This window comes from Lygodium microphyllum, chromosome 20, assembly GCF_053477565.2.
Source record: "Lygodium microphyllum isolate KBCC chromosome 20, Lygodium_microphyllum_v1.1.10, whole genome shotgun sequence".
Taxonomy (NCBI): domain Eukaryota; kingdom Viridiplantae; phylum Streptophyta; class Polypodiopsida; order Schizaeales; family Lygodiaceae; genus Lygodium; species Lygodium microphyllum.
Genome location: NC_141154.1, coordinates 91,250,666 through 91,272,209, shown reverse-complemented (window position 1 = coordinate 91,272,209; position 21,544 = coordinate 91,250,666). Strand labels below are relative to the sequence as shown.

Below are 21,544 nucleotides of genomic sequence, written 5' to 3'. Positions count from 1 at the left end.
CCCAATGTGGCTTGTTTTTAGCCATTGCCTTGTTGTTTGGAGGTCTCCATTTGTCGCATCATCATAGCACCTGATCAGCCTACGTTTTCAACATCTGGTGCCAGGCGACAAGCTTGTGCCATCTCTCCCACTAGGCGATTGCTGTAGTACTTGGGTTTTTGTTGTCCAGCAAGCCATCTACATCAACGAACACATCTCTTGTTGTTGCCTTAGTTCCTTGACATTATGGTGATTAGCATTTGGTGTTTCCCGCACTCTGACACTCCGACTGGTAGTCATAGCACTTGGGATCTGTCTGCGATGGATGTCACTCTTCGACACTGCATTGCTCTGCCCTTGGGCATTGTGTACACTCTTATATTCATTTACAGCATTCGTGTACTTTAGAGTTTCTTCTCTTTGTGTTTGTCTCAGTGTTTAAGTTTTGAGTTTTTTGCGTTTTGTGTTTTGTGTTTAGGGTTTGCGTTTTGCTTGTCTCTGTCTCAGTCTTTGTGTTTCAATCTTGGTCGTACATGCAATGTTTTCTCAGTGCCTTCATAAGAGGGTGGTGAGACGAGGTTGGAGAGCCTCATCTATACAAGTATATAGGTGCATAGGTTCCTGAGGGGGGTTTTCTTGGCGCATTGATTGAAGTTTGGTAGGTTCAAATTGTGGGGCTCGGATTGACATCCAGGTTCATGATGAGTCGGTTCTTTGACAGAGAGCGGGATTGGCTCCTAGTCTGGGTTCACATGAGGGGATACTTTGGCGGTTTGGCCTAAGGCGGGGAATCCATGGTCACATATGTTCAACGCCATTTTTGACAAGCTGGTCTTGTATGCTATTGCGAGACATTCTTGATAGATATTGAGAGCTACTATAATTCTTCTCTATTTTTAGGAACTGGGCAGCATCGACGTTAGGTTCTTCTGAGGCACCTTGGTGGTGGTTTGTGCACCCAATGCTTGGGTATCCATGGTTCTATTTTGGTGGTTCTTGTTGTATGTACTATGATGGGACCTTATCATTGTATATTGTATAATGTATTGTATTAGATCACCCATGATCTAAGAGAGGGTATTAGTAGATGTGTCAGTTCATGGTTGAGTCTGTGTATGTGATCCAGAGGGGTAGGGCACCCGTATATTTGCTAGATTATTTAGGCATTTTATTTGGCATTTTATGATGTCTATTTTGGGCATTTTATGCTGGCCGATCTATTGCCATTTATGGCATTATTTTTGCCTATTTATGTCAGGCTTCTCCTCTACATTCATTATTCATTATCTGACAAGTTCTGGTGGAGGGAGAGGAGCAGGTGCCAGTGCCTTCATAGCTAGTGACTCACATTGGTTCTAGACGGTCACATATCTTGGTATATGAATTCCATTTCCCGAGCATCTCTTTGCTTCTGAGTTCTTTGTGCAGTGTTCTTTTCTTTTGCAGTGTTTCTCTTTCCTTTGTCTTGTGTTCAGCAGTCTATTACAGCAGTTTTCCACGCTTCCATCACTGTATCCACTTCTGACAGCTAATGTTTGCAGATAAGTGATGGTGATGTGATGTAGGTGAATGGTTGGTAGCAACAGGTGAAATAAGTGTATAACAAAAGCAAAACAAAGGTATAGCACCGGTCAAGAGTGGGCAGACATGGTAAAACAAGGAGGGATATGGAATGTGACAAAAATAAGGCGATAGATAACTTGGCTATGGCAAAAGTGACATGAGCTTGGTTGAGCATATATGGGGCGCATGAGCAAGCAGGAGGGGGGACTGCTTGGACAAGCGAAGTAATGCAATGGCATCTCTTCTATCATGTGATTTTTCTACAAGCTGGTTGTTAACATCATGAGAGCACTTTTGACATACTCATGTCTGAAGGACTGTTTCAGTTTGACATTGCAATTCTGCATTTATAGAAGAAGATGCTCAACCAAACTTGAAACAGTGTGTACATTCAGATCTTTTCATAGGAGATCTTGGACCTCAATATGCGAGCTAAAAGAAAGTGGATCAAGCAAAATCAAGTTATCTTGGGATCTATAACGAATGCAACCTTTGCCACCAAAAGTTGTTGACTTTATGTTTTGCAAACAGGATATGAAATATACATCCTTTCTCTTTGTCTGTCTGTATATGATATTAAAACTTAAAATTCAGTCAAGGACAGAATATCCTTCATTTTCATGTTGCAAATACCACCCTGTCTTGTATTAAATCAACAATTCTGAAGTTTCTTGACATTATTTGCAATTTTATAAGCTTATGATCTGGAGGTTTGCAAGATTATGGTTGTGTGAAACTCTTTTCTGAAGTTTCACGATGGTCTCCAGTGTTCTTTTCCGAAATTTTACGGCATTATGGTTTTCTAGGACCTCTCTATGCGAGAGCAATACATGGGGAAGGGGTGAGGAAAAAGATAATGTAGATTTCTACTATTATGAAAGCACTTGGAGAGAGAGATGTGCATATCTACCATCTTGAATGGTTAACAAAAAGGGGGAGAAATGAAGCAACATTGAAAAGACTACAAACAATAGGACATCAAGCTTAGAATTTGAATATCACCTCACAACCAACCAATTATTGCCACGTAATGTCAAAATAGTATGATTTTGCTATATAATGATGTGTTATACATTTAATCTTGTTATCGGCTCTTTGTGTGTGCATTAATGGGGCATGGGTATTACTCAAAAAGAGCTATTTGTGTGAGGATGTAATGAGTTATGGCATATGACTAAGTTTCCTACTTGGTGGATGAGAAGCAAACTTGCTTTGAAATAAGACTTCTTTGAAGGAGATATTTAGTTGGTGTGTCGCTAGTTGGTGAGGTGTTGCAGGATAGAAAAAATTGTGAGAGCCAAGACTAAGAGGTATGGAGCATTGTGATGACATACATATCTTTGAAGCAGTTTTGATACATGGTCATCACTTAATTATTGGACTTGAGCTTTCTTATTTTTGTTCATGGACTAGATTATGGGCCTATGTGGACAATATGAACAGCATGCAATCAAGCCAATTCTGAGTCTTCCTCTTTTCATCATTTTTCTCTTTTCTGTGGCACTTTACAAACACACTATATGGTTTGGCTCTCGGTGTTTCACAATATCTTTGGTACATTGTTTGTGCTGTTGACCTCCTTGCTAGCATCATACCTAAGTTAATTAAATCAAGACGTATGTTTCAGATATGTGATATGGTTTCAACTAAATCAAGGGAGAGTGTGTGGTAGGACTCTCTTTTATACGAAGAACAAAGCATAAACCAGCATTTGCTTTGGACGGCCTAAGATGTCACTGATTAGCATGATAAATCATTTGGCAGTTGTACCCGGTGGCATTGATGGGAGGAACCCAATTGGTGCAAGCCTTGAATAAATCGTTTTGTCATATCCCACTTGTTGCCTCCCAAGGGATCATGTCAGGTTACCTCTTGACCTTTATTATGTTCCAGTTTCAAACAAACTTATGTATCAGATTCAAATCGTCCAAAGACATTTAAGCATCCATCAATGTGCATAAATTAACATTATATTAGAAAGTTTGCATTATCATGTTTGGGATTAAAATGCATCCTCACCTCGCTTGAACTTTCTAAGATATTTCATTAGAATTGTCTCCTTTAAATCCAGTGAGCTATTTTTGAGAAACTTATGTTACCTCACAGATGCATGACACCTTGCCATGGGAGAAGCTGGTATTCATTGTTCTTGACTAGGAAAATTGGCATAATGAGACATTTGGTGGTTCTAGGATGATTATCAAGACCTTTGCAACTTCATTTTTTGGTAGTGCACCTCATGAGGTGGAACCTGCCATGGGTGGGCAACAGCTTGTCCACCCATGGTGGGTAGGCAGCAGCTTGGGCCACACATCACATCACAATTAGTGGGCTGCTGATGTGGTGGGTTGGATGACGTAGCATACTTGTCAGCAGATTGCTGATGTGACAGATAGTTGGATAGCAGGTTGAAAGAATTGCTGACATGGTAGTGTTGGCTGCACAGTCACCAGCACATGGCCTATCTAAGTGGAAATCTTGAGAAATAATCATCAGTTGATTGTGAATTGTCATCGATTGATTGTCAACTGTCATCAATGGTTCATCATCTTCAATTATCATCAGCAAACCAGTCATCAGCTGGAGTATGAGTGGGATGTTGTGCATGTGGATCAAAGTGCATGAGCAGGACAGTTCATGTTTGATCAAGACTGATTGTGTTTGTTTGTAGATTGACCATGGCTGATATGATCTATTTTGGACAGGGCAGCAAGGTGTATTCTGAGGATTCAGAGCATGTGAGTCTGCATGATTGCATTCAGGATAGAGTGCAGTGTGGATTCATTGTTGGCAGCCTGTACTCTTGTACACACACATATTACTACTGTAATATATATGATAAGTGGATCATATCCACCTTTGGGTTCTCTATTCCCTACCTGAGTTGTGTACCTAGGACACTAGAGTCTTGCAATTGGAAGCAAGGTCTTGTTGGTGAGAGGGTGAGGAAGTGGTTGATGTAAGGGAGTCCAAATTTTTTTTCTTCCTCATAGCAGTAGTACAATGTTTCTTGTCTATAGAGGCTTTTTATGGTCCATCATGCATGGAGGTGGTGGTGCTTTGCCAAGAACTCATTCTTCTATACTCCCTTCTTCATGATTGATATTGTCCCAACTTTGAGGGGGTATTGATGAGGTTGGGAGGCATGTAGAGTGAAGGTTGGCTCGTCTTGAGCATTTGGTGGTTCCAAATTCAGCAAATGAAGCCTTTAGTGCTGTGGATGCAAGTGCAGGATTAATTTGAGGCCACCCAATAGTGAGAGGGCTAGCATTGTTTGGGAGGTTTCCCCTCTCCTCGTGTGCATGGAGGCTTGTCTCTAGGCATGCAAGAGTGCTTCCCTACTCCTCTACATGTTTCACCCTCTTTCATAAGAGAAAGGGAGGGGGAACTAGTATCTCTCATTTAAGTGCCAATATTAGGAGCATCCCATAGGTCCCGTGGTTCTGCAAATCTCCCTTGCCTAGAAGCAAAAAGCATCAATGGTAAAGAAACTTACCATCCTGAACTTCAACGGCATGCAAGATGGCAAACTTGTCTGCACTTGGGTGGAGGAGGTGGGTAGCACCCTTGCCTATGTCTGTCAAACGATTCAAGTTTCTTTCAGTTCATAAGAGTCCTTTGGTGGAAGTCCTACCTTAAGGCCCATGCAATGAGCTCTTGGGCTGAGGAGGGTTTGGGGTGATGGAGGTGGATAGTGCCCTTGCCTAGAATTCAAGGTTGTCCATGTTCAACAGAGCCTCATGGACAGAGTGCCTCTTTGGTGGATTCATACCTCAAGGCACATATAGTAAGCACTCCGACTGGGATACACGCGACCATCCTTATTTAACACTTCACTCTGATGGATTATACATTGTAGCAAAGAGTGGAATCCTTTTGTTAGAAGCAAGAAGATGATGTGAACACTTTCTTCACTTGCTTCATCAACTTTCTACTCATGTTTCTTTTCTCTCTGGTGATGCCCTGTTTTCAAGTCTGTGGAAAGTTTGCACACTATTTTGGTTGATAAGGAAGCATGACAATGAGATTCTTTGGAGTGGGCCATGGAGAGGTGAGATATTGGATAGAAGTCTGCTCGGCATAACCAGTTTGCTGTTGCAAAGGCCAAGGACAAGATACCCAAGAGATGGTCAGGTCCACAAGTAGTTGGGGGAGGCTCTTCCTAGAAGGTAGCTGCCATGAGCAAACACAAAAGTTGTACAACCAGAATGGGTGTTATGATTGCAAGCAAAGGGGTCACAAGTATCAGGAGTCTTTTGAAAGGACTTGCTAGACTTTGATCAATTGGTTTGTTCAGGGAATAATGGTGGAGACAGTGACATCAAAGTTCTAAATCCTCTTGAGAGCTTTGGTCAAGGATGTCTTCTTTGCGTGGCACCCATAGGATGGTGGCTATTTATCTCCTTGTGTACAAGAGTAAAGGGGCCAATAGAGCGGCATCTAACAATTTCCCATTAGACCTTTTTAGCTACTTATAGTTCTCTATAGGAGGAGGAACCTTGTTGGACATCAATTTATTGAAGCAAAGGGGATAATCTAGTTAAGAAAGATACTTGCTCATTAGTCCTCTTTCCCATTATTCCTTTCCTATTATGTTGCCGTGAGTGTGCAGACATTGGTAGGGCTCTTCTTGTTTCCTTGTGACTCTTGAGGTGTGTCAAGGATGCAACATGAGAGCATGCATGCTTAGGAGTTTATATAGTTCAAGGGGGGAATTCAAACAGATATTTGATTGAGTGTCTTGATTCTTCATAATTGTACTTCGTGTATTCATGAAGGCAATTAAGATATCATTTTATTTTGTACCTTATGGAATTAGGTACCGCCTCTTTGAGGTAAGACCTTTCCATTCATGTTGTTTGAGATTGGGATTAGACATTGCCTTGACAAAAGGTAAGACCTTGCCATTAGTGTTGCATCATCATCTATTGTGTCAAAAGTTACTTACCTTAGACATAAAGGGGGGATTTTTGGCTATTTATGTTCTTATGTGCTAGTGTATATGAACACGTTTTTGCGTGTAAGACTTATGTGTATATGTGTGGAAAGTATTTGTGAACATACTCTTCACCTCCACATTTAATGTGGGTCAAGGTGTGAGTTTCAACCATAGTCCCATATAAGGCTAAGCTATAAAGTGTTAGTTTCAACCTTAGTTCTATAAAAGACTAAGGATGTATAGCTTTTGATTATCAAGAAACGTAATCAATCTTTCTCTCTACCCATCATTCTATCTTCTCTTTTTCTCTCTTTTGCGTGTCTTTATCTCCACACACTATCATAAGTGGTGGGGAACTGGTAGCATGCTAATGCATGGGACTGGAGGTGTTGCAACATGGCTTTTGTTCGATAGAGATGTACTTGAGATGGTTTTTCAGGCTTGGTATGAGAAGATATATGCATACTTGATTGCACGTGGTTTTCAAAATAGTCCAACACTAAGAGTACATTACACATTTGATATGAGGTTGATGTGTCTTTGATTCTTGTGGTTTATGTTGATGACATGTTGCTTATTGGTCCTAATAAGACATATTGTTGATTTTAAGGGTGAGTTGCATTGAGCTTTTGATATGTTGGATTTTGGCATATTTCATCATTATTTAGGCATCAATTTGAGCAGTGTGATGTGTGTTAAACAAAGTATGTTGAGACATTATTGTTGAAAATTGAACCAACTATGGAGGAGAGAGAAACAAGGTATTGAGAGTAGACAATGTGAGTTGAAAAATGATTGAGTGTATTTGTTGAACAGAAAAGTGATAAGATGAAAGTACAACCTTAGGTCTAAGGTAGACCAAAACACCCCTAACTCAATTGAAGCTAGCTAACTCTAGAACTTACTCTAAATGTGGTGACACAACTTATTAGCTTAATTGTGTTCATAGTACAAATTAACTAAATGAAACATTTGGCATTGCCCATAGAACTGACAAATTCTAACAACCTCTTGTAGTGCCAATGTGGTGGAAGTACAAGAAGATCAATCACCACCAAAGTGTAGCAAGTTTAAGGACTTTCAGAAAGCCTCAAACTTCTTACGAGGAAGTGCTTTGGCGAAAATGTTTGCAACATTCTTGTGTGTAGGGATATACATCAAATTGATCTCTCATGTATAGCATCTCTCTGTGACATAATGATAATGTATATCAATGTGTTTTGTGCGAGCATGAAACACAGGATTTCATGCCACTACAATAGCACTTTGATTGTCAGAAAGAATGGGTGTAGGATCCTCTAATAAAATTTGTAGATCAGCTAACAATCTACACCGTCATACACATTCCGCTATTGCTGTGAAGGTTGCCTTGTACTTAGTCTCACAAGCGTCATTGTAGGTTGTTTCTTGCTTGGCCATGAAATGCATGAGTGGCCCAGAAAGAAAGTGTTCACTAGTAGACTGCCTAGTGTTTGAATAACCAGCCCAGTCTGAATTGCTGTGAGCCTGTAACTGTAAGTCTCACCCCCCAAGAAATAATAAAGCATATGATTGAGTACCCTGCAAATATGTGAAGATCCACTTGACAGCTTGCCAATGTACTAAACCTACCCACCTGAGATACTACAAACTGTGTGTTAGGACGTATGTTGCAAAGGTAAGTAGGACAGCCAACAGCCTGGCTGTAAATTGCAACATTGGACATCTCCTCATTGTCATGTATGGACAGCTTGAGCCTTGGCTCCATAGGAGTGCACATAGGTTTGCAATCTTGCATATTAAACCCATGCAAAAGCTTATCCACATACTGTGATTGCAACATGATGATGTCATACTGATTTTGGGTGAATTGAATCTCCAAATAGTAGTGTAAACAACCCATATCTGATATAGCAAGAGCATGTTTCAATTCAGCCTTGAAATCTGTAATTTTATGCTCTTTTAGTCTAGTGAGCAACATATCATCTACATATAGAATGATAACCAGTAGGCGCCCCCACCCTTCATTCTTAGTACAGAGAGTGGGTTCAGTTGGACTATTTGTGAATCCAGTGCTGGCCAAATAAGCATCAATCTTAGCATACCATGCATGAGGAGCTTGTTTTAAGCCATATAGAACTTTCTACAACTTGCAAACTATGTACTTTTTTCCTTTCATCACAAACCCTAGAGGTTGCGACACATCAACATTCTCATATAAGTCACCATTCAAGAATGCCGTCTTGATGTCCAACTGATTTACTTTCCAACCATTGCAATAACATACCTAATTGTACTCCTACAAGATGTAAAGCAAATGTCTCATAATCGATGTCCTTTTTCTCTGCACATCCTTTGGCTACCGAATGTGTCTTATACTTGTCTATAGTACTATCAGCTTTGCGCTTTAGTTTATAGGCCCACTTGGTTCCAATGGCTTTCTTGCCATGGGGAAACTCAACAAGATCCCATGTATGATTGGTGGCAATAGAATCCAATTCTTCTTGCATGTCCTGCATCTAATGTGCATCTTGCTGGTCTTTTGCGAAGGAAGTAGGCTCATCATCATGATCTAATAGTGAGCTCAAAAATGCATATTCATTCCTAGCATCATCTACTTCCAAAAAAGCAAGTAAATGAATCCTCCCTGCATGATGTGTTGCATGCTTAGCAGCCCTTCTAGTGCATTGAGGCAAGGGAGCATCCATCTTACTCTCTTGGAGTCTGTAACAGCCGTCTTGGGATTATAGCCCTTCAAATACATCATTGGCAGCTTGATATGTATCAAAACTTGCAAGGGATAATTCAGATCTTTCATCAAAAACCACATCCCTACTGACAAATACCTTCTTAGAGACATGATCATATAATCTATATCCTTTGTTCTCATTGCTGTACCCCACAAAAATGCATTTAATAGCCTTGTTATCCAACTTCTTTCTGAGTACCTTGGGAATGTGGGCACACGCAAGACACCCAAAAGTACAAAAATGTCCAAGAGAAGGTTTCCGACTGTTCTAAAACTCAAAAGGCGTGGCATTCTTTAATGCCTTGGTGGGGCACCTGTTCAAAACATGGCAAGCACACATAACTGCTTCCATTCAAAAACTGTGACAAGCTCTTTGCTTTAAGCATACATCTGCCCATCTCCACGAGTGATCGATTCTTTCTCTTTGCAACTCCATTTTGCTATGGAGTATAAGCAGTAGTATACTGATGGACAACGCCTTTTTGCTTCAAAAAAGAATTTAGCATAGTAGATATGTATTCCCCTCGGTCACGGAGAGTCTTAATCCTATAGCTAGATTGGTTTTTGGCAAGTGTTACAAAAGCCAAAAATACATCATACACTTTTGACTTTTTCACCAAAGAGTAGACCCAACAAAAACGAGTAAAGTCATTAATGAAAGTGATAAAATAGTAATAGCCAGCCACCCAATGACTTTGTTTGCATAGGGCCATATACATTTGAGTGCATAATTTGTAATCAGGCAGTTGCTCTAAAAGCAATATCACGAGAAAATGAAAAACGATGCATTTTTCCCAAAATGCATCCCTCGCATATTTACTCAGGAGGTTACTCCAAGAGAGGTAAACCGTCGAGCATTTGTATATGTTGCATAAGCATCAAGCTACCATAGTTTACATGCCCCATGCAAGCGTGCCATAATTTTGCTTGTGACATAGGAGTGAGAGTAGACGTTAGATAGACCGATCAATCAACCGAATAAGCATCTAAATCATATAATCCATGACATAAAGTGCTAGTCAAAACCAAAGTCATGTGTTCTTTATCTCTGACCGTACATCTATCATCATCCAAGGTGACTTGCAAACCATACTTTACCAAAGAAGAGATAGACAACAAATTCTTCTTTATGCTTGGCATAAATGATGCATCCTGCAAGTAGAGAATAGAGCCATTAATGGCTATCAACACAATCTCCCTAATATCTCTAACAAGGTATGATGCATTATTGGCACATTGCACAGACTTGCCAACGGGAGCTGCAATAAGTGAGGAAAACAAATCCCTACAGGATGTGATATGCCTAGAAGCACAATTGTCAAAGAAACATGTTCTCGCATCCTCAGTAGAGTTAAATGCTCTATTAGTCCAAGAAGAGTCATAACTGCATGTGTAAAAACAATAGTCGCGATCTGCAACAAAAGATGCAGACTCAGTAGCAGTGGAAGGTGCATTGGAAACAGACATCCTTGACTCCTCCTTGGCTATGCGCTTTCTACATTTTGTGATGTAGTGTCTTGGCTTCTTGCAATAGTGGCACTTGTCTTTCTTGGCTTGCGTATCCCCCTTGTTACTTGCTGCTTTGTGAAGTACTTGAAGTCCTAGAGTTCTACGGAGCATTTTTTGCTTGGCTGCCCTTGCCCTTTTGCCTTGCCATAAAAGCTTGCTCAGAGGCTATAACATCCACCCCATTGTTCTTTCTTGTCTGCTCTTCCTCTAAGTACAAACTGACTAGTAGAAGGAAAGTAAGTGGCTGTGGGGATATCCTCATGATGAGGTTCAAGGCCATATGAAAGGCCAAACATGAGGGTGGCAATGAATTCAAAGTAGTAGATATCAATTGCACATTTGACTAATACTCATCTACATTCATAAGCTGCTCACGCAAGTCTTGAATTTTATTTAGATGATCTTGCATAGAATCATCCTCATCCATCTTCATAGTCTCAAGCGCTTTCTTCAAGAAAGAGATGCGTGTCTCATTCTTTCCAGTAAACATCTGCTAAGGTCAGCCATGCTTCTCATGAAGAAGTTGCAGACCGAATGTGTGTGATGATGGACCGTTGAACTGCCAATGCAATCAACAACAAAGCCTGAGCATCCTATGTGTCTTGTGCCCTTTGTGCTGCTAATCTCTGGGAAAGTGGGTGAGTTGGAGCAGGCTGAAGAGGTTGAGCGGGCTTAGTTGCTTGTTGTCCTCGTTCTCCGAGAGGAGGTGTAGCAAGAGCCACAACTCCAGGCCTAACTTTTTCATTGCTGATATAATCCCAAAGATTCTTGGCGATCAACACATTTTTCATCATAAAAGATCGTAGAGAATAGTTGTTGCCATCCAACCTATCCTCCTTGGACACATACGTGAATACATCACATCCTTGATTTGCCATGATAAGTGTCATTGGTCAAGGATCAAAAGAGCAATACTTTAAGCTGGACCAACTTAGAAATCTCAAAATTTTCAGAAATTACAACAAGCACTTTGCTGTAATTAGCAAATTTAATCACATTCTATCAAAAACTGTCTGAAATACACGCTGTCCAAGGCATAAACAGTGTTTAGTAGCACCAAAATTGCAAAGACCCCAAAATTTATTGTCCCAAAATGCACAAATTCAATTTTTTCCAGCTGTCATTGATGTACAATTGCCAATCTCTGAGCTGACAACAAAAGTCTTAAATTTCTGACCCAAAATTTCACAAAATCTCTACAAGAAATGTGTTCCAAACACTTGCAAGAGTAGAAAGATGTTGCTTGGGCACAAGCTCTTTTTCGAAGATCAAAAGTGAATCAAAAATTGATAAAAATTTTCTTTTACCTCCTTGAACTTTATAGTTGGTCGAGCCGAATTGTCAGGTCAATTAGGTGGACTTGGCAAGCATTGGTGGAGTTTGAGTTGGAGGCAGGTTGGTTGTGCATAGGATAAGGGGGGCAGCTATTTAGGTAGCGGGTGCCAGTGGCGCATCTATCACGTGAAGTTGCAAGGTCTGGCGTAGGGGGTGGATAGACTAGGGGCCAGGTAGGCATTAACGATTGCGCTCAAGTAGCTAGTAGGCGGATAGGGCCAAGCCAGGTAGCTCAAATAGTAGCGCTACAGGCGTTGGCGGTGTTGGCTAGCGAGGCGGGGGAGACTGGCAGACGAGTTGGATTGGCTGGCGGTTCAGGCCAAGTGGTAGACAGATTGGCGGATGAGCTGGCTGATGAACTGAAGTTGATGGTGGTGCCTTTGGTAGTAGCTTTGCAAAGGGAGCAGGAGCTGCGAGTTGACGAACAATGGTTAAGAAGCTCAGCTGGAGATGGTGGCCGTTGGGGATTGGGTGGAGTTGAGGGCCATGAGCTGAGGACGAGCTCTGATACCAAGTGTGAGAGGTGAGAGAATGCATAGAGATCAAAGCTCAAGCTTAGTTGAGAGTATGGTTGATAGTGAAGAGTGTGTGTGAGTGTGATAGCACGACACCCAATGCAATAATATGAAGAGTGTAAGATGCAAGTACAAAGTACAATCCTTAAACCCTAGGGTAGCTAGAGTGTGTTCATACCCAAAAGGTGTAAAACATGATAAGTGCTCAAATTGTGTAACATAGGCACATAAAATAAAAGAGAATAAATTTGGGATAAAAAACCTCTTGTAAGGAGAGTAAAAAGTGCCCCCGTGTCCTATTGAGGATCACTGACACTCCTCTATAAGCATAGGTGTGAGTCAAATCTAACAGTCCTATGTTTTATAAGACACAATGGGAGTAGTATTTGCCATTGGTTGAGTTTTCTCACAATAACATTGTACATAGCTCCATTGGTAAAGCTCCTTTCGATAAGATCTTTGAGGCTAATCTCTATATGGTAAGCTTGGGTGCAATATACAAAGATAAAGTATACACTTCAAAGATCATAGGAAAAGCAAAAGAGAGTAGTTGATTGTGATAGGTATGCTTTGTAGTTTGCAAAGGGTGATTATATATTGCTGTATTTTGAAAAAAAAAGGCTGAAAAAGATGAAAGGAAGAGAGAGATTGTATTCAAAGATAAGTATAAGATACTATGGACCCTTTCAGGTGATGGAAAAGATTAACGATGTGGCATATTGACTGAAATTACCACCACATTGGCAGACATACAATGCTTTTCATGTTAGTTTATTGAGGTCTTTTTGGGGTGATGTGCGAGAGGATGTATTTGTAGAAATTTAGCTTGAGGTTGAGAAACTAGATAAGTTCTTAGTATTCGAGCAGATTTTGACACATAAGGAAAGAAAGGCCAGAGGTAAAGTTTCCAACAGATATTTGGTGAAGTTTTAGAATTATTCACCAATGGATGCAAAGTGAATGGAAGAGGATGACTTGACAGGCCATCCTGAATTGTTACAGCTTTACCTAGATGTCTTTCAGTTATAGCCGACGGGGCTTTATCAGGTTGAGTAGAGCAAGGGTTCGGAGCATTGCTTGATGCTCAATTCCACTCCACTAGTTGTGAACAACTCTCATTGCATACATGCTTTTCATGTGGAAACACGTCTTGCTTGCTTTTCAAATTGATATGCTTCATATACTTTATGCATCCCATCAATCCTAAACTTTGGCAAGATATCTATAATTTGTTTTGATTGTATGTCTTTAAGCCGCTATATATTCACATGACCAATTCTCTTATGCTAAATTTTAATGTTAGCCACAACACCTGAACCTTGTGCAAACATGGCAGCATCCATTTCAGACAGACTTACATAAAGAGTAAACAATTTGCCAATACATTTCCCTTTTGCAGTCAACTTGCAATCGTTTTTAAGATATTGTATATAACAACCATCAAATGTGAACTAAACATAAAGAGTAAACAATTTGCCAATACATTTCTCTTTTGCAGTCAACTTGCAATTGTTTTTAAGATATTGTATATAATAACCATCAAATGTGAATTGAATTTGCAATTCATGTTCTAGCATCTGATCAACAGAAACCGAGTTTTTTGTAATATTTAGTACATGCAACACATCAGTCAAGTACTTAGTTTGCCATCTTTCACACTTAAAGAAACATTTCCAATATGAGTAATGGGGTGAGTTGGTATCATTTCTCGTCTCCACATAGTGTAGAGACTTTGGACTGTGCATCTTTGTAAATCAATCTTCATGAGAAGTCATGTGGTTAGAGGCACCTAAATCTACATACCATACATTATTCTTTGATAAACCATCAGTAGTCATAGTATTCATAAAGTGTTGCACAATAAACAACTGTTCACTTTTGTTATAATTGTTTTTGCTACTGGATGCATAATTACCTTACTGTTTTTTCCCATTTCTAATTTAAGCCTTATTTTTAAAGCGATTTTGTAGAAATATAGTCTTTGTTACCACAATGCCATCACTCTCTGATCTCACCAAAATTCTGTTGCCTATGAGAATCTGCAACTTATCCTCTTGGACTCCCCTTTCTCGGGATTGTCATCCTCTATTTTACTGTGCTATGATCTCTGCTATGACCTCTATCCCTGCTAGTAGAGTAAAACACCTATCTAGACTTGTTTTTTCTTTCAAAAGAAGAGGAATCCAAGCCAAGGTTCTTCTCCTCAAGTATTAGCATAGAAATTAAGTCTACAAAATCAGGGATATCATCCCTTGTATTCGTAGATGACCCAAAGCTCTTGTATACCATCTTCAAGTCCATCTAAGCATGTACGTACAACATCATCATCATTAACTATCACACTGATAGATCTAAAAGCTTCTACAATACTTTGATTTTCAAGGCATAATTATTAATGGACAAGTTCTTTCTTTTCACTTCGTTCAGCTTTGACTTGATTTGTAGCTTTTTGGTCTTTGTACTTACTTTGAATAGCCTTGCCAAATTCTTCCATGCAACAACGCGGGTTTCAGATTCTTGCAAATAGGTCATCATGTTATTTGTGATATTGATTAATAGCCAATACATGACTTTACTTTGTGTCTACTCCCAATCTTTCTTAGCCTGTATCTATTTTGTAGTAGCATTTTGTGTAGGAACTTCAAGTGCTATTGCTATGTCTCTTTCAATATAATTCCAAACACCTTTGGCCCTTTAAGAAATTTGTCATCTTGAACTTTCATCTAGGATAATTGTTCTTATCAAGCTTCTCGTTGACAATCTGGTTGAAGTTGTGAAACATTTTGACAAAATAGAAAACCTTGCAAAAAACTGTAATCTGCAAGCAAGCTGGTACCAGGTGCACCACAACTAAGCACACAACCTTTTTGACTAATTGCACAACACTAATTGCAATCAGCAATCTGTATACAATTTGTATGCAAATGCCTTTTGTGTCTGCAGCCTAGCAAACACTTGAAACCTTACAGATCTAAAATCTGTAACATGTGCATCTTTAAATGGCGGACACAACAGAAACTGTAGTATACTCCAAAACTATTGTCGGGACAGGTCCAGAACGAAGGTTAAAATGAGCTCAGTTGCCGAAAATCACAGCGGACAAGGTCTAAAGGGCGTATTTGGAGTATATTTACCATTCTTTCTGCTCACCAAGTTTCACTGCAATTGGAGACTGCAATTGTACCAGCCTCAGGAGCCTCGTGTGATTATAATCTAAGGCAAATCGAGCAAGGTGAAAGAGCTTCTTACCCATTGCTTGCTTTCATGCTTCAACAATTTCACCTCAAGCTTCAAACAAAAGCTCCATGCAGCCGTGGGACAGCTTTGATACCATGAAAGTAGACAAGAGGGAAGAGAGGTGAAGCATCCAAGAGCGTGCATATACAAAAGCAAGGGAGACTTCAGAACATGGAGAGATAGGGCTGAAATTTTCTTATTCTTTCTTCTTTCTTTTTTTTCTATACATAAAAACTAAGTCTATAGCATGATAAAAGACTAATATGAAAGTACCACAATGTATGTATATGTGGTCACTAAGTGTGAACCTGCTAGAAAAGATACAACGAATGTGCAATAACCAAGGATGGATTACCTGGGTGTAGTTCAGTTGTAGAATCATTGGCGTATCCTCATGTCGGTCATCTAACACACTAGCTGATAATATTGTGCCACATCACCAAGGCATGTAGTGGATGCCAGCTCATGTAGAGCTCGATATCTCAATACCCATTGGATAGCGGGTCCGGACAAGATCAGACAATTGATCCATCTAGCGGACATAGACAACCTTGGTCTCGTCCAGTTAGGTTTGATGGCGTTCAATCCAAACTGTTTTGACTATTTTAAAGTGCTTGTTTGTGACCATTTGGGGTGGTTGCAAGTGTTGTTTAGGCTTCCTCTCTCACAACAGACATGCACACATTCCCAATCTCTCTTCCCTCCCTCCCTTAGTTAAAATTTCAAGCTTTCTACTCTCAAACTTTGTCATGAGAACATGTATTTTTGAAACTTCACTTAACATGTGGATTAATTTTTAATCACATGGTTAAGTGAATGTTGCACATGTAAGATGTAATTGGGTTTAGAGTAAATTTGCGAGCTCGGGACTCCAGGAAATCACAGGATGTCAAAGGCAAAAGTTGCTATAAGTTATGCTGCACAGGTACTTGGTGGTATTTGGTGCCAGTTGTTGGCCTGGGTCATTCATTTGGCCATAAGTGTCAGTTGGTGACACTAGAGAAGTAGCGTTTAATGGTTACTTAACGCCAATCTGATGGTCAAAGATGGCGCAGGGACACTCGGGAATAGAAGTTGCCTAGCCAATTTAGTTATTGGCGAGTCAGATTATTTTTCAAGGCATGGAAATAATTGTTAGATTAATTTTTAATATTTAAAGACTGAAAAGTAATATTTAATTATGGATAATGCTGAAAACCATTTGGAAGGCTGCCACTTGTCAAAAATACCCATGCAAGATTGAAAAACGTCTTTAGAGGTTGGAGAGAGGCATTTTAGTGTATTCAGCTTGCAAGAGAGAGGGAGGAGATGCTGGTGGTTTGATTTGCAGCCATTGGAGGACCTTCTGAGGTAGCCAGGAGCAAGAGAAGACCAATCAACAATAGGTGACAGCATCTACAGGCTGTTGAGACAGGGCAGCAACAATCAACGATTGATTTTCTTTAGTTCTTTGCATCTACAAGCTGTTGAGACAGAGCAGCAGCAGTAAATGACAGATTTTCTTCAATTCTTTGCGATGAAAGTCTGAATTTTCTCTCTCCTCAGCATTCTCTCTCATCTCCCCAGCCTTTCTATAGCTTTGCTTTGAAGATTATAGCATTGAGATCACAAGAGGTCAAGAAATTCAGATTTCTCTATTGTAAACTTTAATTTGTAGCAAAAATTAGGGTTTAGCAGCAGCCTAGGGAAGCGTGCCAAAAAAGGGAAGCTCCAAGACTTGAATTCAATAGGATTGAAGCTGTTTTCAGTCAAATTCAGGTGCAGGGACCAGCAAATCAATGAAATTGGGGCATTTTTTATCTTCATTAAAGGAGGTGAAGGCCAATTGATTGCCAGAATCAAGGGGCAAATCAGATTGAAGACTTGTTGGTCATTTTGGATAGCAAGGGAAGTTGGAATACCTAAAGGGGTTGGGAGAATCCCATTGTACATCAACTTCTTCTTCAATTAAGTTAAATAAATACCGAAAGGGGTGCCAGTTTTGGGGCCAATAGGGTGTCCAATGTCCAAGATTATATGGTAAAGTGTGCATTTCAGTTTTGTGAATTTGTTAATTGCTGTAAATAGTGCTTAATCAGGTTATTTACCACCCTATCGGAGGAGGAAGGCTGGTTTCAAACTCTCTCTCCTCAAGCTCTCCTTCACTCTACCTCTGCTCTCAGGCTCTCCATCCTTATCCTCAAGCTCTCCATATGTAAACTCCTAGTGCAAAGGCTCTAATCCGTTTAAGTCCCAACATTAAGTATGGGCCTTAAAATTATAAGTACAATTTTTTCCATTGGACTTAGCATTGTACGAACGGTGAAGGTTTATTAGTCCAATCAGTACCCTACTAGTATTGGATGGTACTAATTGGACACCATCGGATGTGACAACCATGCTTCATACCTATGGTTGTGGAATTCAACATACAATTAAATAGTAATGCTTCCAAGTCACATTCTAAGGGCTTGTGTTATCTACAGGAATGTGTTTCTATGAAAGATCTCTTTGCATAAGGGTCTCTAACTGTTACCAGAGTTAGATTGCATGATTGTAGAGCCTGCTGGCTTTCTTCTGTATGTATATGGTTGTGTGCTCAAAATTCCAATATATGGCAAATTACTTTTTGTTGTCTACAAAGTGCTTACAAAAAGAACAAAGGAAAAACTTTACACACTTCAAATTTCCAGATGTATGCATTTGAAATTGACTGACTTTGAACCTAGTATCTTTCAGATACGTTCGACCAGTACCTTACAGCTGGAGCCACAGCTGTTGTATTATCTGATGGAATTTTCAACAAGAAATTTGTCTCTGCGAGAGATTTTCAGAAGATAAAGCAGCAGGCAGGTGCTATTGCAAAAAGGGCTGCCGTTTTGAGCAATCAGTTAAGTATGTGCATACTGCTGTTAAAATTGTTGTATTCAGGAAAATGCAGTTTATGGTCTCGATGTAACTTTTAACACTGCAGGTATGCTAAGGGTCAAAGTCTGATTGAAAACCAGCATGATTAGATGGAAGAGTGACAACTTGTCTGGTACTTTATGTAATGCAGAACCAGCCATTTTCCCGTGGACTAACGACTGAGTGTGGTGAAGTATGAAGTGTGAAGTACACACGACTGCAAGAGCTCTGTGGATGTGTTTGTGACCTATAGATGTCCAGCCTGCACAATTACTGGGCTTATCAGTTTGTAGGGACAAACAATAATTAACCCTCAAGTGCATGTATTGCAGGAGGTCTAAATTCTCTTTTCTGTCTGTACATAGTCTGTTTATTATGCTGCCATGAAAGTTGTGTAACACTGAAAAGCCATTTTTTTGGCTATTGGACTATCCATAAGAAATTGAGGTGGTCTTTGTCAATGAGAAAGCAACACAGGGTGCTAGTGGAAAGAAAACAGTCAAGGTCAAATGAGTTGGAAAGTGTGTAAGACTATTGAGACCTTTTTCGCAGAAAAGGGCGATTTTTCATGGTCTTAATCAGATGACCTCAAACGTTTTTTAATCAGCCTGAAATGTAATGAAAATCACTTTTTATTCAAAGGACACAGTCCCATTAAGAGAGCTGCAACTTGATAGCTGCAAACTTTTTAAGTGGGTCCAAAGAGCTTTGCTGAGTGCTGTTCTGATTGATTTTATACGTTTAGGAAAAACAAAATTTTCGGACAGGGGATCTTCGTTTGAAAACTGATATGGTTGATTCTACCATCTAAACATATTTGCAAATTTCTCATCAAGTTGTGGCATTGTGAGCACAGGTTATTTCAAGTGCAGTCAGGGCTTGAGCCAGATATGTGCCTTTGAGCCACTCTTGTACATGAGTAGTTTTGAATGCCGTACAATTAAATGTATGGAAGTCAGCTTATGAGCATTGCTTGCAATATCTACAAATAATTAGCATGATTGTTAATACTGCCAGTAAACCTGAGAAGCTGTCAAACGTTTCAAGGCATTGCTGATATTGCATTGTTGTCCAAGGAAAGAAAACTCGTGAAATTCAAGATACCGCAGGTCCATCTAACGTCTCACATTACCTCTAAGAAGCTCCAGCAAACAAGGGATACAAGCTTGTTCCAGAACAGTTGTTTCATTGCAGGAGTCGTAACTTGTCGATCACTAGTGATCGAGGTAGCTGCCTTACATTTTCATGGGACTGAAAGGTCACTCTTTGTCATGCATGATTCGTGGGCAAGGAAGTAGGCTGGTCAAGACAGTGGGTTTAGAAGACGTAAAATGCAAGGGTGTGCAACTGGGTCCAAAGTGCTTTCAGTATGTCTTTCAAATCGTAGAAAGTTTACGAGAACAGATAGAGATGCATCAATGCACGCTCTCACAGGCTATCCATTGATGCAAGGTTATGCACATGCAAATGGTATGTTGCGGGCTGGTCTAACGACGGTAAACATGTAGGAGGTGACGGGGTTTTGTTGTTGTTGAAGTTCATGAGAGGGTTGCGAGGTGACGGGGTTTTGTTGTTGTTGAAGTTCATGAGAGGGTTGCCGCGTTTAATTCATATGCCCCCTCGATTGCGTGTACCCAAGGCCTTGGCTATGAATGCTATTGTAACAAATGAAGATATATAGCTGCATCTTATTGAGGAGCTGTGTGATGGCCCTAGAGGCTTCTACAAGGTTTTGTTTCATGCCCTGCAAGCATGTGCTTGGATATTGCAGCATGTTTCTTTGTTTCGTGCTAGTTAGCTAGTGCATAGTGTAGTTGGACCCAATTGTCCAATTTTAGTGGTGGCGAATTTTCGTTCCCATTTGTGGCACCTTCCATAAGCTTTGAGCAAAAACAAAGTGCGCTTGTTGTGAGACATGCAAGCCTCATTTTGTGAAGGTGTGGTTTGAGATTTTTGGGTTGTAGGCTCTGGTATATGAATACAATTAGGGCACTTGCAGTGCATTACTTTTAGTGTAGTCATACAATGATCACACGTTGACCCACTTGCACATGCTAGGCAAGTGGTTTTTAGGTGAGCCAGCAAGGCTCAAGAATAGGCCTTGAAGGTAGCTTCTTGGGTGTTCATAATGAAGTGGTATGGGCAATGGGACTCTAGTTTTGGTCTATTGCAACCTTCTACATTAAATGTTGTCCTGTAGACCTTTCACTATAGAGACAAGGGATTTTAGTCCAAGCTATAAAAATCTAGGTTGCCATAGCCTCAAGAAAAAGATTGTGTTCTCTTTAACCAACATGCGCTAGTCCGATTGGTCGGGAGCATGGGTGGGTTATTGAAGGTAAAGGTTCAAAACTGACAACTAGGCGGATGGCTGGTGTTGCACATTTGAGTGAAAGGCATTGACTACATGTAATCCATCAATGTGAAAGGTCACAACAAGATCCACGACAATGCGTCCTATATAGAGTTTCATTGATTCAAGAAGTAAATAGAGGAAGTCCCATCCATGCTATAACGGATGATTGAAAGGCATTGACTACATGTAATCCATCAATGTGAAAGAGTGGGCATCACACAACTTTTACATGTATATCTTATCATTCAAAGCAAACTTGAAGAATATATATGTGTTGGCATATGATTATTATTGGGCAAGTCTTGAGTTTTACTTGGTAAGTATATCTATGTCCGGAGTAACTTATGAACGATGAACATCTTCAAGGAAAAATGTATTATCTTGTAAACAAGTGAACCTAATAGGACCTAAGAGAGCAGTGTAGAAGAGAGAAAGAGATGATGAGGAGAGAGAAATACTAGAAGAGAGAAAGATGGAAAGAGAGAAAAAGAAGTAGC

General features: G+C 40.0%; 1 protein-coding gene across 4 annotated transcripts in view; it reads left to right on the top strand.

Annotated features, from left to right (window-relative positions):
- LOC148019124 (uncharacterized) overlaps positions 1 to 19,353 on the top strand; it is a 50,749-nt gene extending 31,396 nt beyond the window's left edge. The window contains exons 8-10 of one of the 4 annotated variants that reach the window (XM_087660647.1): positions 3,307 to 3,406; positions 18,524 to 18,674; positions 18,843 to 19,353. In XM_087660647.1, the coding sequence (XP_087516773.1) occupies positions 3,307 to 3,406; positions 18,524 to 18,674; positions 18,843 to 18,867 (276 nt within the window). In that variant the 3' untranslated portion in view covers positions 18,868 to 19,353. Of the gene's footprint in view, positions 1 to 3,306; positions 3,407 to 18,523; positions 18,680 to 18,758 lie in introns of all 4 variants that reach the window. The other 3 variants (XM_087660644.1, XM_087660645.1, XM_087660646.1) reach the window with 3 other exon arrangements.
- Positions 19,354 to 21,544: the final 2,191 nt, after the last annotated feature.